Here is an 18,409-nt window from a genome sequence, read left to right as displayed (position 1 = left end):
CATATGTTTCATATGTATCGTTGATAATGGTAAAATAGTGGTAAATCTGAAAAAATACACTTTTTTCTGGATATTATTTCACTGTACAGTGCCAGGTATGTTACTCTCTGTAATCAATCAAACATCCTAACCCCCAGGATCCTCCAGCCTGGCACCAGAGACTTTGAAAGTCACTCATCAGACAAGTTTCCGACAAGTTCAAAGGGAAAACAAACTTGCTTTCCACTTCACGTGTTTCCATTCATCATGCAAATGTCTGATGGCTTCCGTCTGGGGCTAGCATATGGTGACACCAGTGTTCTAGTCTACAGGTGCATGCTGGGTACTGCGGTCCGATACGCTTTGTAACTGCTTTTTTTCTCCACCTCATTGCCTCTGTATCCCCACAGTGAGAGGTTCTATTCATCAGACACAGACACACTCATCATTCTAACTCGGATGACAGCAACATGGCAAAGGACACAGACGTTTGTCCACCATTTTATTTCGGGGAGATCCTAACTGGTTGTAGAGAGGTAACTTAACCTGGAAAGAACCAAGTTGTTGTAGTTGTTGTAGTACCATGGAAATCGGTGGTGGAATTCTGCTGAGAATGGATAAAATAACTCTCAATTATAAGTTGGGAATGAGGCACTGTGCAGTATTCACTCAGTTCTAGTGTTATAAGAGCAGGATATGAGGTGGTAGATCTCTTCTCTCAGACTTAATTCAGATTAATGATGTGTCACTTTGTGTCACTTTGAAAGTGATCCTGAATGACATTCTTTTCCCTCATTGTCTGTAATGATAAATGGTTCGTTAAGGACACCAATGATAAGTTTAGAAATAATGTCTCTTAATAAGTTCAAACTAAAGGCATGAAATATTAAATGAAGAGAGCTTATACACCTACCCTTAACCCAACTCTTCCCCCAAAACCACCTCATGTCACCCAGGGGGATTAAATAAATAAATAAATATATATATATATATATATATATATATATATATATATATATATATATATATATATATATATATATATTGAAAATTGGAGCATTTCTAAAAATTATATATATATATATATATATATATATATATATAATTGGAGCATTGGAGCATTTCTATTGATCCAGTAATCATGACATTCTGACACAATGTAAAGAACTATCATACAATCTACCGATTGCCGATTGCCAATGCAGTTGAGCAGTCACTGAGCAGTCAAGTTATCATAACAGGCCTTGCAACTTATTTACAGTAATGAAAATTATCCATTAAATGTTCTCCCCTTAACCATTAAAATAATTATTTTATGGCATTACTCCGAATAACCTTTTACTGTTCCACCCCATAACACTACACAATCCTCAGAAACAGCCTTGCAGCCTTTTAGTATAAGGGTATCTACTGACACTGAATCTGGCACAATATGCAGCAAGACAGATTGATGGGACTGAAGTACTTTTTAATGTAACATTCAGACATTCCAAAATGTAACTATTTCAGATATAGATATAGAAATGTGTATATCATTTTATATTATACTAATTAAATCAGCTATTTTACATCTTCAAACATGTTCAAACACGGCTCAGCCAGTCACTGTCTCAAGGCCACCCCAACCATATCCTGAAAAACTGAACAATTTTTTGGCATTGTTACCTAGAATAACTCAAACAAGTACAAAGAATTCCAGAGGCAGAAATCTTTTTTATGTTTAAACTGAACACTTCCAAAGCCCTCCAACCTCTTCCAGAACCCTCTAAAAATCTTATGAACCTGCATCCTCCACTCATGTGGAGTTCCTATCCGGTGAATGGCATTCAACAGCTCAGTTATAAAACAATCAGTACTCAATTATTTATTTTCTCCAGTGTGTGCTTTCATGTTGAATATAATGCACTGACTGCCATCCAACTTTGAGTGCTGCTCACAATAGCATGTAATAAACAAAACTGAGAGTCAGTTTGATTAGACGTGGGTTTGCTCAGTCACGTTCCTATCAGAAGCCTTAGAACGGTAATACAGTAACATAATAATAGGCCTTCAAATTCCCCTAACCCCATAAGTACATTTACATTTACATTTACATTTTCGGCATTTAGCAGACGCTCTTATCCAGAGCAACGTACAAAGTGCTTTGCTATTTACCCAAGAAAGACCTCAGCTAGTTAGAATAGACTAATAATTCAAAGATACCTCTAAGCTTTAGACATTACTAAGCACAAGTCAATAAGGTGACCATAGTACTCTGCTATTCATCCAAGTACTCTCTGAAGAAGAGGGGCTTCAGTCTGTGTTTGAAGACAGCGAGCGACTCGGCCGTTCGGACACCCAGGGGAAGCTCGTTCCACCACTTTGGTGCCAGGACAGAAAAGAGCCTGGACGCTTGTCTTCCGCGGATTTTGAGGGATGGCGGGTTGAGCCGAGCCATGCTTGAAGCTCGAAGGGCTCTTGGTGCGGATCGGCTTTTGACCATTGCCATCAAGTACGGAGGGGCTGGTCCGTTCTTGGCTTTGTAGGCCAGTGTCAGGGTTTTGAATCTGATGCGGGCAGCTACAGGAAGCCAGTGAAGAGAACGCATCAGTGGAGTTTCATGGCTGAATTTAGGGACATTGAAGACGACCCGTGCCGCTGCATTCTGGAGGAGTTGCAGGGGCCTGATGGTGCGCAGAAGGAGACCTTGTGACGGGGCTTGTGACAAGAGACTGAACAAGCACCTGGGCGGCCTCTCTATACTGTACTATTCTGTACTATACTGTAGATGTGTGCTAAAATGCATATTATTACTGTCTGGAGAAAAATGTATCTCCAGAATGGAAACATTACTGGGGAAGGCAAAAATGTTTCACTTTTAATGTACAGTCTTGTCAGCCCCTCGGTATCGCACCCTCCCCCGGGTTGTGTTTGCGTTCTGGTTTCGATTCTAAGACTCGGTTCATGTTCATTTACATCATGTGTGTTCGGTTCAGTGTTTTGTTCATGTTCAAATGTTTTGATTCAGGTTCGTCATGTTTTGTTTAGTTAATGTGTTACACCTGAGGCTGGGGGTACTTAAGGGGCTTCGATGCTAGACTCAACGGCGAGAATTATATGGTAAATGGATATATGGTTTATGGTCTAGGAACCTTGAGGTTGTCTGAGAGGTTCCAGTCCGTTTTTCCACGTAGTGTTTAGGCCAGCTTCAACTCAACTCCGTCATTGACTACTACTACTGATCTACTCGGAGATTTGAGCTTTCAGCGAGGTTCGCTCGCTTTTCAGGGAGATATTCCCTCTACTCTCGTTCCAACTAGGCGACCTTCTGCCACGCGGCAGTTCCAGGTTGAGTCGGTCTTGCAACTCTTGCCAGGTGGCTGGTTCCCCAGTTGTTTTCGCCTTCTTGTTTGGCATGTTCTGGTTATGTAGAGCACTGCACTAGTTGCTGCATATTTTTGTCTCACTTGCCCCCTTTTGTTTGTTGAATTAACTACTTGCATTGAGTCCATTTCTGCGAGTGTTCAGCCTTCTGTGTCTGGCCTAACCCGCCATGACAAGTCTTACAAATAAAGGTGCTAAAAAGGGTTCTTTGAGCAATGCCTTAGAAGAACCATTTTTGGTTCCATAAAGAAAATGAATTTCACAAATGGACGGTTTCCATTGGCCCATTCATGTTTACACAATGTAAAAAGGTCCTTGTGGTATAATAATAACACTAAGCAGATTCATATGTCTAGACATTATACACAGTGGATTTTTCTGTTCTGCAGTCCTATTACCCAAACGCGAACTGGACAGAAACTAAACTTCCTCAGAGCTTTCACACAGAGCTGAACATCAGACGGAAGAGAAAAGTTTTAAACGCGTCTTAATTTTGTAACTGCTTCAACAATTTCACACACACTTCCACACATCACAACAGGAAAAAGCTTTCCGGTTCAAATAAAATATGCATATCATGACTGGAGTAGAGGAGGGAAAAACATTATTTACTTGAATGTAAGTTATTATAATGTAGGTAATGTTAGACCAGCCTATTTCTATTGATCCACACAGCAACGTTAACTTAGCACTGTGCATGTTACAATGTAACACAGTGTGAATTTAACTAACACTAAATAACACTAACAGTGCCGATTGAAAACTGGCAAATTTGCTGTGCATCTGTCATGAAATGTTTATGCAATGTACAGAGCAGCTGCCGTTTTCTTAAATAAAACTATGAGGATTTACAATAATGATAAACTGGACATTTTGAGAGAAACCTTTGGGCAATTCCAGAAGCATGCATCAATAAAACACTAACTTTTAGTGGAGATTTACAGTCCGGCACTCCAGGATACAAGAGACAGGATGGTTGAGACAGCATGGGAGATGTGGTAGCTGACAGGACAAACCAAGGTTCACAGGAGATGCAGGAGGAGACGAAAGAAAGTGCTGAAGATACAGCAGAGGAGTATAAGTTGAAAAGGAATAGAAGTTGAAAAGAGGTACTAGGGTTGATAGAGGATATAGGAGGTATAGGTTCAGTAATTTATACAGGAAGGTATAGGAAAACGTGTGGTATATCAGAAGATATCTGAGTTAAGCTGAGATATAGGAGTATAGGATGTATATTAGAAGATATGGAGGAGTTAAGAAGAGATACAGAAGTGCAGAAGATATGCAATACTTATAGGAGAAATCAATACAGTATAGGAGGTATTTCAGAAGATATAGAGGAGTTAACTGGAAATAGAGAGCTAAAGAAGGTATATCAGAGGATATATACAGGACTCTCTGGGACAAAGCAAGAATGTATAGGTCATATATCAGAGGATCTAAAAGACTTTATAGTAGAAAGTAATGAATGTATAGGAGGTATATCAAATGATCTAGAGGAGTAAACTGGAAATACAGAAGTATAGGATGTATATCAGAAGATATAGAGGACTTTATAGGAGATAGTAAGAATGTATAGGAGGTATATCAAAGGATCTAGAGTATTAAATTGGAAATACAGAGATATATGAGATATATCAGAAGATACAGTGGGGAGAACAAGTATTTGATACACTGCTGATTTTTCAGGTTTTCCCACTTGCAAAGCATGTAGAAGACTGTCATTTTTATCATAGGTACTCTTCAACTGTGAGTGATGGAATCTAAAACAAAAATCCAGAAAAATACATTGTATGATTTTTAAATAATTAATTTCCATTTTATTGTGGGAAATAAGTATTTGATACACCAGAAAAAGAAACTTAATATTTGGTACAGAAACCTTTGTTTGCAATTACAGAGATGAGACGTTTCCTGTAGTTCTTGACAAGGTTTGCACACACTGCAGCAGGGATTTTGGCCCACTCCTCCATACAGATCTCCTCCAGAGCCTTCAGGTTTCGTGGCTGTCGCTGGGCCACACGGACTTTAAGCTCCCTCCAAAGATTTTCTATTGGATTCAGGTCTGGAGACTGGCTAGGCCACTCCAGGACCTTAAGATGTTTCCTACGGAGCCACTCTTTAGTTGCCCTGGCTGTGTGTTTTGGGTCGATATCATGCTGGAAGACCCAGCCACGACCCATCTTCAGTGCTCTTACTGAGGGAAGGAGGTTGTTGGCCAAAATCTCACGATACATGGCCCCATCCATCCTTCCCACAATACGGTGCAGTCGTCCTGTCCCCTTTGCAGAAAAGCATCCCCAAAGAATGATGTTTCCACCGCCATGCTTCACGGTTGGGATGGTGTTCTTGGGGTTGTACTCATCATTCTTCTTCCTGCAAACATGACGAGTGGAGTTTAAACCAAAAAGTTATATTTTTGTCTCATCAGACCACATGACCTTCTCCCATTCCTCCTCTGGATCATTCAGATGGTCATTTGCAAACTTCAGACGGGCTTTGACATGCGTTGGCTTGAGGAAGGGCACCTTGCGTGCACTGCAGGATTTTAATCCTTGACAGCGTAGAGTGTTACTGATTGTTTTCTTTGAGACTGTGGTCCCAGCTCTATTCAGGTCATTGACCAGGTCCTGCCGTGTAATTCTGGGCTCATTCCTCACCTTCCTCAAGATCATTGATGCTCCACGAGGTGAGATCTTGCATGGCGCCCCAGACCGAGGGAGATTATCCGTTATTTTGCATTTCTTCCATTTTCTAATAATTGCACCAACAGTTGTTGCCTTCTCACCAAGCTGCTTGCCTATTGTCCTGTAGCCCATCCCAGCCTTGTGCAGGTCTACAATTTTATCCCTGATGTCCTTACAAAGCTCTCTGGTCTTGGGCATTGTGGAGATGCTGGAGTCTGACTGATTGAGTGTGTGGACAGGTGTCTTTTATACAGGTAACGAGTTCAAACAGGTGCAGTTAATACAGGTAATGAGTGGAGAACAGGAGGGCTTCTTAAAGAAGAAGTAACATGTCTGTGAGAGCCAAAATTCTTACTGGTTGATAGATGATCAAATACTTATTTCCCACAATAAAATGGAAATTAATTATTTAAAAATCATACAATGTATTTTTCTGGATTTTTGTTTTAGATTCCATCACTCACAGTTGAAGAGTACCTATGATAAAAATTACAGTCTTCTACATGCTTTGCAAGTGGGAAAACCTGAAAAATCAGCAGTGTATCAAATACTTGTTCTCCCCACTGTATGTAGGACTGTCTGGGACAAAGCAAGAATGTTTAGGAGGTATATCAGAGGATCTAGAGGAGTAAATTGGATATACATGGATTTAGGAGACTTAAGAAAACTACAAAAGCATTTTAAGGACATGAGTATACAGGAGAAATGGGACATGCTGGAGTATAGGAGGTACATAAGAAGATGTAGAGATGTTTATAGCAATATAGTAGCTATATCAGAGGAAATGTTGGAGAAGATAAGAGTACAGGAAATAAAGGAGTTCAGGATATAGAGATATGGAAGGACACAGGAGAGACTAGGGGAATATATCAGAGGATATAGAGGACTTAAGCCTAGACGCAGGGGTATAGGTATATCAGAGGTATATCAGAAGTGGCTGATGGCTTTATATATAGGAAAATGCAAGATAGTATATGAGGTATATCAGAAGAGTAAATTGGAGTTTATGTGATATGTAAATAAGGAGACAAATGAAAAGAGATATAGACGTAGGAATGTAGAAGAGGAGAAATAGGAGTTAATTTAACATACATGAGTATAGGATGTATGTCCGAGAACATATTGAAAATTATAGGAGATATAGAAGAACGCATATCAGTACGGGAGCTATATTGGATAACATGCATGACTTAAAGGAGATACAGAAGAACACATGAGAGTTTAGGACATATATCAGAAGATATCGAGGGGTTAAGCTGAGATACAGGAGTATAGGAGGTATAGTAAATGAGCTACAGAAGTTAAAGGAGATACAAGAAATATAGGAACATAGGCGACATAGACTTGAGTTTGTTAGGAGGTACATTAAACATTTAGAGGGCTGGTTTGGAGGTAGAGGAGAGGATAGCTGAGGGGTTAGAGGAGTTGGTATGACATACAAGAGTTGATGGAAAGGGTGGCTGAAGAAAGAAAGAGAGCGCAGTACCTCAGGCTTCAGGTCCAGAGAGGAGTCGAGTGCAGTGATGCTGCTATTTAGCAGAGTCTGCCCTTAACAAGAGTACATCAACCATGCAACACACTGATTGGACCATTGTGTGTGTGTGTGTGTGTGTGTGTGTGTGTGCCTGAGTGTGTGTGTAAACTGTAATCTCGCTCTGGATGGATGACTCCCAGCAGATTAGTGTCAACCTCCAATGATCGTCTGGCTTTCACTCGTTTCTGAAAATCCAGCATCACTGAGGCAACCAAACCTCCCCCGTCCTCCTCTCCTCCCCTCTCTTCTGAAAAGCTCTCCCTCATCCTCCTTTCTCTTGTTCTGCTCAGACCCATCTGCTTAGTCATATGTGTGTGTGTGTTTTGTGCATGCTCACATGTGCGTGTGAGAGGGGGAGAGAGTGTGTGTGTGATATGGTCTACATTAATGCATTAAGCACTGAAGCATTTATAGGAATGATTTTCTCTAAGCACATTTGATTTCAGGCAGGATGATACTGAGAAGGCAGGTCATGAAAGTGACCTACTGTTCAGCGGTCATCTTATATTATGTAACATGACCCGCCAAAGTGAGGAGATTGCCACACAAGTACTAGATTAAGATTTAAAGGGATAGTTTGGTGGAAATCAATCAAATCTGCCCTGGAGCTGAGAGGTTAAGGGCCTTGCTCAAGAGCCTAAAAGTGTAATCTTAGTGCATTCAGGTAGTGAACCCACAAGCCTGTGATCAATAATCCAGCACTCTAACCAATGAGTCATCACTGCTCCAGAACGTGCCAAAAAAGTGCAAAATCAGAGATGACTGCTGGTTTTGGTTTCTAGTTTAGCAACACTGTCCACTTTAATAGATAACAGTATGTTCTATGTAACATAGGCATAGACACATTGAAGTGCCAAAAAAGGTTCCATAAGAAAAACTGAACCATTATTTGGTGTTGTATGGAATAATTTAGCAAATCATTCTTTAAAAAATAAGTATATAGCAGGTTCTCAGTGACAGAAAGGACAGTTTGAACACAATTTAAGCATCAAATTAGGGCTGCAGCTACTCATTATTTTAGTTATAAAGTATTCTATATTTTATTCCACATCATTAAACTGCGATAGTAAATATATGTAAGATAAAATAAGACCTTTTTTGACACTCATTTATATTTGTAGCATTTTATTGATTTGAACATGCTGCAGCTGTCCACACAGAGCACTGTAATTTGCCTAAAAAGAGGTGAAATATTTATAATGATTCATTTTTAATCATTTCTAGGTCTAAATATCAGACTGTAAGTACTTAAGACTTTACTATGTTGAAGTGTTGTTCTACATTTGCTGACTCTACTCACTGAGATCAAGCTTATCAGAATATGCTTGCTGTATTAGATTGGTGCATTTTAGGCTCCAATTGCTATTTACAACACCTGGTGTTTTGCATTCTGGGTTTTTTTTATGCTTGACCATGACCGGTCAGCATTTCATTTTCTGTGGTTATATTCCAGAGCAAAGCTTAGCTAACATATGGACATCATAACTAGCCATCACGTTCATTAACTTTCTGAACTATCAGTTCCATATACCCATAACTAATGTACATGTGTTACTAGCCTTCATCTTAACTAGCAAATCACACTGATTTGCGCTAAAGGCTAATGTTAACACTATCTTGTGCTGGTTCCAATCTGTGGACTAAATGTGGAGACTGGATGCTCACTGCTGAGATGATAAATGGTTGACAGTCTGCTGTTGTGGTAATTTGCCTAGTTCGGTTTTACAACAGCCACACTCTACAGATTTTGACATTTTTTCCAGCTTGAAATGAACCCACACTTTGATTTCTACTGGTCTGACTTTTCTGTTTGCCTTTGGATATTTTCTCTCTTTATATTTTGCAGTTTGTGCAATCAAATGACCAGATCACCTGCCCACAGTGTGTAACACAGTAAGATGTACATTGTTATATGGAGCAAAAATTTGAACTTTGACGCGACAATTTTGCATTGATGATTTTTATTAATCGAGTCACTCGAGTTCGAGAATTCATTTTAGTCCTACATTAAATGGTTGTTTGGGTTGTTACAGTTTTATACATAATTATCACTTCAGCACTAAAGTAGTTTTAGGTTTTTTTTTAGGCTGTACAGTATCACAAACCAAATCACTCGTAGCCTCTTTTCACATGCCCCCGTAGTTGCCATTCTAGGTAAAGGTGCACGTATTTGTCACTGTACAGTGTACACTGTACAGCAAAATGTGTCCTCCGCATTTAACCCATCTGTGGTAGTGAACACACACTAGTGAACTAGGGGCAGTGAGTACACACACACCCAGAGAGGTAGGCAGTCAACTCCATCGCCCGGGGAGCAGAGAGGGTAAAGTCCTATTGAGCATCTTTGGAAGGAGCTGAAACATGCCGTTTGGAAAAGGCACCCTTCATACCCGAGACAACTGGAGCAGTTTGGGCCAAAATACCTGCTGAGAGGTGCAGAAGTCTCGCTGACAGTTACAGGAATCATTTGATTGCCTCAAAAGGTTGTGCAGCAAAATATTAAGTTAAGGGTACCATCATTTCTGTCCAGGCCTGTTTTATGAGGTTTTTTTTTTTAAGAATTCTGTTGAAGCATTGATTGAAGTCAATGTCTGAATTTCATTGGTTGATTTTCATAGCATTTTTATTATTATTACTTTTGTCAGATTCAAGTTTCTGTGACCATTGTGGGTTTTTCTTTCATTAACCGAGGGGTACCAACAATTTTGTCTGTGTGTATATGTTTAAGTTGTCACCGATTAATCGGCAAACCCTTAAACTGTTCTTTATGGAAGCAAAAATGGTTCTTCTATAGCTTTGCCTAAACACTATTTTTACTGCTATTACCTAAATACCTGCCATCCTGAAAAAACACATTCACACATTTGCTAGACTTTATAAGTGCACACATTCTGCTGACATGATAGTTCCATAACTCAGGTACGATATTAAGCAAAGAGTGGTGAGAACACAAGGCAGAAAACACTTAGTACCCTTATTAAGATTTAATCCTCTAGAGGTTTACTTAATGGCTATCCTGCTGCTCTCAAACAATAAAGTTATTTTGACATATTTTGCATAATTTACTGAAGCCATGTTTTTTATGATTCCAGTTTTCAATTTCAGTTCTTAAGAGCTGCTCTCAAGTTCATTTTTCATTTTCATTCAAGTTGCTTTTTAGGGTTTGCCAACAGCAGTGAATCCATGTCTCTGTATAATCTGTATATATAAAGCTTAAAATAAACTTCAGTTCATACAGCCAGGGAGAAACATGCACATGAAAAATCAATATTATCACCTTTAGATATCAGAGAGCATTAGTCTTCAGGTAAGCGTTCTGATGGATGTTCTGCTGAATATGGGTGTACTAGATGACACATGGGTGCTAGTGTTGATTTTCTTAGTGTAGCTGTTTGACGCTACTACAACTACTAGTAAAATAATAATTAATAATAATAAAAATAAAGGTGCTACAAAGGGTTCTTTGAGTGATGCTATTACTATTAATTTCAGTATTAGTGAAAATCAATTTAACAGTAAAATCCACGTTAAACGTGATTGGGACAGTGGTGGCTTAGCGGTTAGAGCCCCGGGCTATTGATGACAGGGTTGTGGGTTTGATACCCGGGCTCGGCAAGCTGCCACTGTTACCCTTGAGCAAGGCCCTTCACCCTCTCTGCTCCCCGGGTGCTGGAGTTGGCTGCACACTGCTCGGTGTGTGTGTACTCACTGCCCCTAGTTCACTACTGTGTGTGTGTGTTCGCTACTACAGATGGGTCAAATGTGGAGGACACATTTCGCATAGTACAGTGACAGATACGTGCACCTTTATGTTTAGTTTATAACTTTGTGTTATAGCTATTTCATACAATTTTAATGTTTGATTCTCTTTCTGTTATAACTATAAATTTTAAAGGTGCTTTACTCCTATACTTTTACAAACATGAGAGTTTTTCTTGTAACTCAAAGAGACATTTGTAGCATCTTTAAGTTTAAAAAGAGCAACAGTCGCTTACCATGTGTTCACCCTACCAGACAACTGGTCATTTCCTATGAGACTCTGTGATCTGTAGCTGTGATTTAGCCACAAGCAGCACAGCGACAGGCAACATTGAGTTGAGATTTTCTCAACTTTATGCAAATGAATTATGACGCGGTAAATTCACATTCCAAACAGTTGGCTCCAACAAATTCTTCTGACCAATTGTAGACAAAAGGGGTTTGAGGTTCCCAGCTTCTGCTCTCTGAACTTTTTGCTGACATTTTAGGCCTAGCAGTGTGGTGCTAATGTGGTGCTAATATGATGAATCTGTGCATAAATACAGGGAAAAAACAAATATTTAATAATGATTTGTCAGAAAAATTAAGATAAATGAGGCTTTTACATTTTCTTTTTGCAAGCTGACCCTTGTACATGCCCTTGAGCGGCCTCAAATATGGGACAAACTTCAAGAGACCTAAGCGACTTGTCACCTGCTAGTGTGATCGCAGGGATAAGCAATCAAAGTGAAAGGGCGTTAAGTGTATATCTTATCTCGCCCTCACAATATAACATACAGATTAATAGTTAGGGTAACTGTCAAAACTGATGGCTTACCTAAGTGTCAGCTGTGCTACCCAAAATAACTTCAGAAGTTTCCGTAGTTGAGCAAAGAAGTGTGGCTAAAACTATATAATAAAAAGTTGTAAGACTTATTATGAGTAATACTCGGTGTGACTGCTCCAATGACACAAATTTAGTCTAGTCACCTAGTTATCCCACTATCTGGAAACATAGATTCTATCATGGCTGGTGCACTGCCAACATGCCCACTGACGGTCAGCCAACTAAGGACTACTTGTAGACTAAAGAAGGTTTTCCACTCTTGGCCGAAGGTCCAACAAAAGCTTGTTTTCTGGGTATTTATTCAAATCTGATGATTTGGCTACTTGTAAAATCTGCAGCACAACCATATGCACTTATAAATATGCACCTATATATATTGTAATTGCTGCCCTCAGGATCGTTATGATAATTTATGTGAATTTATGTGATTGTTGTGAATGCGATGTAATTTCATAGTGCAATGTGATTTCACTATTACTATTCCACTGTGAAAATGCACCTCACTGCTGCAGGTTGTGAAAAATGTCCATTTATGGTGCCTCTACAAGATTGGTGCAAACAGAGCACCATAAAGAATAAAGGATCGGAACAGCACTGGTCCCAACATTGGTCCCTTGGCCAACAACTTTTTAAAATGTATGGTTCAAATCCAATCGCAATCTGTAACATCGCACAATGTGATTAATGGGAACAACTCAGTCTCAGCTAGTCTTAGCCATTTTTTTTCTTTCCTCTGTATGTTCTGCCTCTCCAAAGTCACACACTACCTTCTCTCACTTTTTCTCTCTCTCTCTTTATCTCTGCCTCAACAGCAGCTGCTCAGCGTTTCCTACATAGTCTCCTGAGAGTGGAATAATCTCACGTATGACAGCAAGACACCATGTCCCGGACACACACTCTAATAGTCTAACATTGGACTAGATACTGAGATTGTATGGTCCCGGAGCAGCAGAAACACCCAAACAGCACATATATCACTTTATATCACATATCTTTTAATCAAAATAGCAACTTTACAGCAGAAAAAAAACCTTAAATGAAGAAAAAATACCAGCAGAGTTTTCCTCCGAGTTGGTTAGCTACATAGCAATGTTCAGTTTGAAAAAAAAGGGTGGTGTCTAACTTCACAAGTATTGGAGAAGAAAATTGTTAGTTTTCCACCTTCTGTTATTGGAGGCATTGTCAGTGATAGGGGGAGTTCACCCAAAGGGGGATTGGGTAATTGGCCTTCCACACTGGGTGGAAAATAAGGTCAAATTAGATATAAAATTATGAAAAAAAAACAGCACAGAGTACTTCAACAGTCCTGTTTTGCAAAGATCACATTGAATTGAATTTTTATGTTATTCCTATGGATGCAGTAGCTGGAGAGGTGACTTTGGAGAGCTGGAGAGGTGATTTTGAAGCACAGCTATAGCTGTTGATGATATTACGCTGGCTGGGCCTCTAACAATTCTCCCAAAATACTCATCGTAGAATCTTCGTACAACAACAAACAAACACACACACACACACACACACACACACACACACACTGCCCTTGATAATAAACGTTCAGTAACTTTGGTAACATCTATCCTTGTTGACATCAATGGCATCATTGAAAGATGACCTAATGAATAAACCGTAAAGACAACAGAATGGCCAGTCATAACAATTAAGCTCCTCTTGAAGTTGTTACCTACTGATTCGTGCCTCTACTGGCCTGGATGACTAAGCTGTCAGGCTGAGTCGAATTCTACCTGACCTGCTGTCCCTCTGGAGCCCCATCATTGTTCTCACCCAGCAGGACTGCTGTGGATCAGGACCGCCTGCTAAGCCTGAAGCAGCTTTAATAGAGATGACTGTGCTTCTTCCTGCCTCTGCACTCAACAGCTAGCTCAACACCTGCTTTAGGAACAGTATAATCCCTTTTTGCAGCTGTGTCGCAAAGTCATGCCAGGTTACAGTAAGCTTAGCTGGAGGAACTTGAACTGTGTATCAGACAGAGAGAAATACTGCTTTACTTCAAGGGGATCATTTACACTGCCTTTATTCTAAGCTAAATGCAAACGTTTGATCTGCTAAAGGTGAAATGTTCATCTATGATAGAGATACTACACAACCTCTTTTACTTAGTGGATTGCCGATTGCCAAGAGTTGCATAAAGCCAAACATACATACATGGGATGCCACCTTTTCAAGTCAGTTCATCAGATTTTTGCCCTGCTCAAGCTGCCCCAGTCAACAGTAAGCACTGTTATTGTGAACTGGAAGCATATATGACAGGTGGAAAACCGAAGACAGGTGTCCATCGCAGTTTGCTGATTTCCCTGCTTTAACACAGATATTAAATAGTTCCCCACCCCTGGTCTAGAAACCAGGCTTCATGACTATGCGAAAGGGGACCTCAAACTGTGCACACACTGAAGCAAGAAGCCATGGAGGCAAACAGGGATGCCACTTTGCCATCTCTTCTCTCCAACATCCACTCCCTCAAAAACAAACAGGGCAACCACATATGAACTAAATCTGAGCTAAACACACATCAGAAGGCAAAGCAATGGCTTATTTTGTTACCACTAAGACTCAAAAAAGCCAAGGCCAAGGCTGAAAGCCAACCAGCTACAAACTCTTCAGCTTGCTAACAGCACGTCGCACTGAGAGGACACAATGAGAGGACAGCAGCACTATCTGGTAAGACTCAGAAATATGTGTTAAAACTACGCTATAATACATGGGTTATGTGTGCCCATCAAAGCTTATTTACTTATACTTCTTTACAAGCCTTCTATAAAAGGACTTATCAGTGTGTTTTATTTTTGTAAATAGGCTTTTTAAACAACATACGAGCACAAACATACTATTGTTATGTCAATAAACAAAATACAATGCTCAATAAATGCATTCTTTGGCACCTTTAATGCTCACCTTTTTGAAGTGAGATGTTTTATGAGCACATACGGATGTGACATCCCAGTATCCACATACTTTTGGCCAGGTGGTGTATTTTTATATCAAATGTTGGTGTCTGTGCCTCCTCCTTGCATGTATAATTAGAGCTGTTCTGGGAAACAGATGTGAGCCGGTGCCCTACTTCAGGATTCTAATTAACATTCTGTCACTTCATAATAAAGTGCCCAAAGAAAAGGGGGCTGATTAAATAGCTATTACCAGCTGCTTATCCTTGTGCTTCTCAATCAGCCTTGCTCAGGTGTGAAATATTAGACAAAAGAACTTAGCAGCGCTGTAGCTCTGAATGTTAAATCATTTCAACTCTGTTTTAAAAAAGGCTTCTGGAAGCTGGGACAGTTTAGGTTCAAAGTATTAACATTTGGACTTTACCAAGGTCATTTTGAAGATCTGACAGATGGATCAGGTCCTTGCTTAGAGCTTCTGACTGAAGTGAGTTAAAGTATTAACTGGGTATAATATTGAGTGAATTGTATATAAAATGAGCTTTAAATCAGCTGGCTTCATGTAAATACATTCCCACAATAGGTTTGTGCACGGGAGGCTGAAATTTGTAGGTCAGATTGTGCATAATTCCATCTTTGAAGTGCTATCTTTCAGCCAGTTTTCAGAATCAGTTTTATGTAGTATTCATACATTTCCAGCAAATCTATGCATTATTCATTTCAGCAGGCACCATTTGAAGCTAGACCATGAGTTCAAAACAGGTTTCACAACTAAAAAAATATATTTTGTGGGCCTTTTGAACCTGTATTTTCTTCATTTCCACCAATTCAGAGGTTGATTTGAAATGTGTGAGATCTGATGAATTGATGAAGAACATTGCTAATTGCATCTGCAACTTTTATTTACTTTGTGTCATTTTAGTCAACGTATTTATTTGACTTGAACCGAACTTGTTAAACTGCTCGTTAACACATGCATTTTTTAGTTGACCTATTTTTTACGCTGTGATGTCTTTCTGCGCTTCGAGATGTGGAGAAGCCACAGCGGTCATCCGTGCTTTCATCATGCGATTTAGCTGGAAGTGGACACAGAGCCTGAGGGCCTCACAGCAGGGCATTGAACTCCCACATCCACTGCAGAGTATGCTTTTACCCACTGATGCTGAGAATAATAGAGTCGAAGAAGTCAACGTCCACTCTCAACCTTCTCTTGTAACCCAGTGCTGGTTCTGGAATCATCTATGAGAAACCAGACTCTCACAATGTGGACTAAGATAAACCACAAAACGTCAGCAGAAATTCTCAGCATTACACTTTACCAAAGCAATTACACATCGCTCAGCACTGCCTTTATACAGTAGACCATTGTATGCAGTCTGATGTTCTTGTTCTTGACTCACTATTTCCACTTAATATACTGTTGCTTCCATGCAAAACGTTCTATATCTCAATTTTTTTGTAATTTTTTACTTTGTTGTGTAACACAATTTAACTTTCTTAAAATTTCATGAAATGCTCAAACACTTGGACAACCACATAAATTCCATTACATGCCAGAGCTACTTCCATTTGAATCGCTAATAATGGAAATAATGGTTCAACAGTCCTATGGCGTTTATGAAATGGCCAACATAGGAAAACAATGAAGACTGGCCTAGTAAAAGATTTTAGGAAACACACACAAACACACACAAACAATAAAGAAGTACTGCCAATAGAATAGGACTCTCTGAAGTAGATATACATGAACCTACTGGCATCAAGCTTAATGTCAGGCGTGGGCTAGAGGCTGTGGGGCAGTGGAACTGTGTTTTCTGGAATGATGGTGGAATGAGTTGTGGAATTGGGGATGGAGGTGGATGAGTTATAATCCAGCATTCAGACCTCACTAACACTCCTGCTGCTGAACGCAATCCTCAAGTCATCACAGCAGTCCTTCAAAAAGTCTTCCCTGGACAGTAGAGAGAGGATTCCCTGTTTTAATACCTTTGATTTCAGAAGAAACTATGAATGAGCAGCTGACTATAGACACTGACTATAATATGTGGTGTGACGGCACTGATCTTTGAACTCGGATGGACTACATGGATGGATGGATGAATGGATGGAAAGACAGATGCCAGTTTTCCAAATGATTAACCAAAAAAAACAGCATCACAATGCTCCAGTCCATGACTTGATCAACATAATCCTCCCTCATCATTCTACACATGCCATTTTGGCCCTGACCCTAACCTAGGCTACTCCTTCAATGTTGACTCCAGTGTGCATAAGTTTTTCACTGCGGATCGTTACGGTGGTTGCCCTCACAGTAAGAAAGCTACTGCAGCAGAGCGTTAGCTGATAAGAGGGAAAGTACCTGCGCTGCCATCAGCGAGAGCTCCATCTCTTCAGTTTCCGCCGTGCTGAGTTGAGTGCAGGTCCACACACTGTGCTCGAAGGGTCTGGATCCAGGCTCTTCAGTAGCTGCTCTTCCACTCTTTGTGTTGTGTGTTATGCGCTCGGCTGGCTGTGCTGGTGCTTTTCATGCCGAACCACATTCAGTGAGCGCTCCTCTTCTCTCTCTCTCACTCCGCAGAAGTGGATCTCAGCTGCAGGCAAACCAGCCAGCCTTGCAGAATCATTGATGAACTTTTCCTTTGACAGTCAAGCTCTTTGACATGTAGACTTCCTACCAGCATCCCTCTTCCCTCCTCTTCTTCAGAAATCTTCCTTACAGCATGAACAATGTTCTAGTTCTTAGACGAATCTCTGAATTATTCAACTGACATTGGCTTTTACCGAGGGGGGAGTTAAAGTCCCTGAGTCAAACTGGGTTGATTAACTCTTTAATTCAACCACTGATGTCTTTATACAAATGTATTGATTTTGCAAAATGCAAATCATCACTGTCACATAAAAACCCTTGAAAATCATTTTGGAGCATTTCTATTGGTCCATTCATCATGACATCATGAAAAAACCCAGAATGGAGCAATAAAGAAAACACATGCAGTGAGCATTAGTTCTGCAAATGGTTCTTCCTGATGAGAGAGGTCAACAGAGAATGGCCTGGCTCGTTAGAGCTGACAGAACAGTGAGGCTACAGTATCTCAGATAACCCCTCTGTGCAATTGTGGTGAACAGGAAAACATCTCAGAATGTACAATATGTCCAACCTTGAGGCAGATGGGCTACAGGAGCAGAAGACCACATCAGGTTCCACTTCTGTCAGCCAAGAACAGAAAGTTGAGGCTGCAGTGAGCACAGGCTTACCATCACTGGACAGTTAAGGACTGTGAAAAATGCAGCATGAATGTGCTTCCAAAGAATCTGTAGGAAATATGTAAATCTATCATGTCAACATGGATCTTGCCATGAAGAA

The 18,409-nt window shown here is 40.1% G+C and overlaps 1 protein-coding gene across 1 annotated transcript in view; it reads right to left on the bottom strand.

Annotated features, from left to right (window-relative positions):
* LOC140575438 (uncharacterized protein C14orf132) overlaps nt 1–17,689 on the bottom strand; it is a 28,439-nt gene extending 10,750 nt beyond the window's left edge. The window contains exon 1 of the mRNA XM_072695756.1: nt 17,405–17,689. Within this exon, the coding sequence (XP_072551857.1) occupies nt 17,405–17,431 (27 nt within the window). The 5' untranslated portion in view covers nt 17,432–17,689. The remainder of the gene's footprint in view (nt 1–17,404) is intronic.
* Nucleotides 17,690–18,409: the final 720 nt, after the last annotated feature.

This window comes from Salminus brasiliensis, chromosome 13 (assembly GCF_030463535.1).
Source record: "Salminus brasiliensis chromosome 13, fSalBra1.hap2, whole genome shotgun sequence".
Taxonomy (NCBI): Eukaryota; Metazoa; Chordata; class Actinopteri; order Characiformes; family Bryconidae; genus Salminus; species Salminus brasiliensis.
The sequence above is the reverse complement of the archived record's forward strand: the minus strand, read 5'-3'. Positions and strand labels throughout refer to the sequence as shown.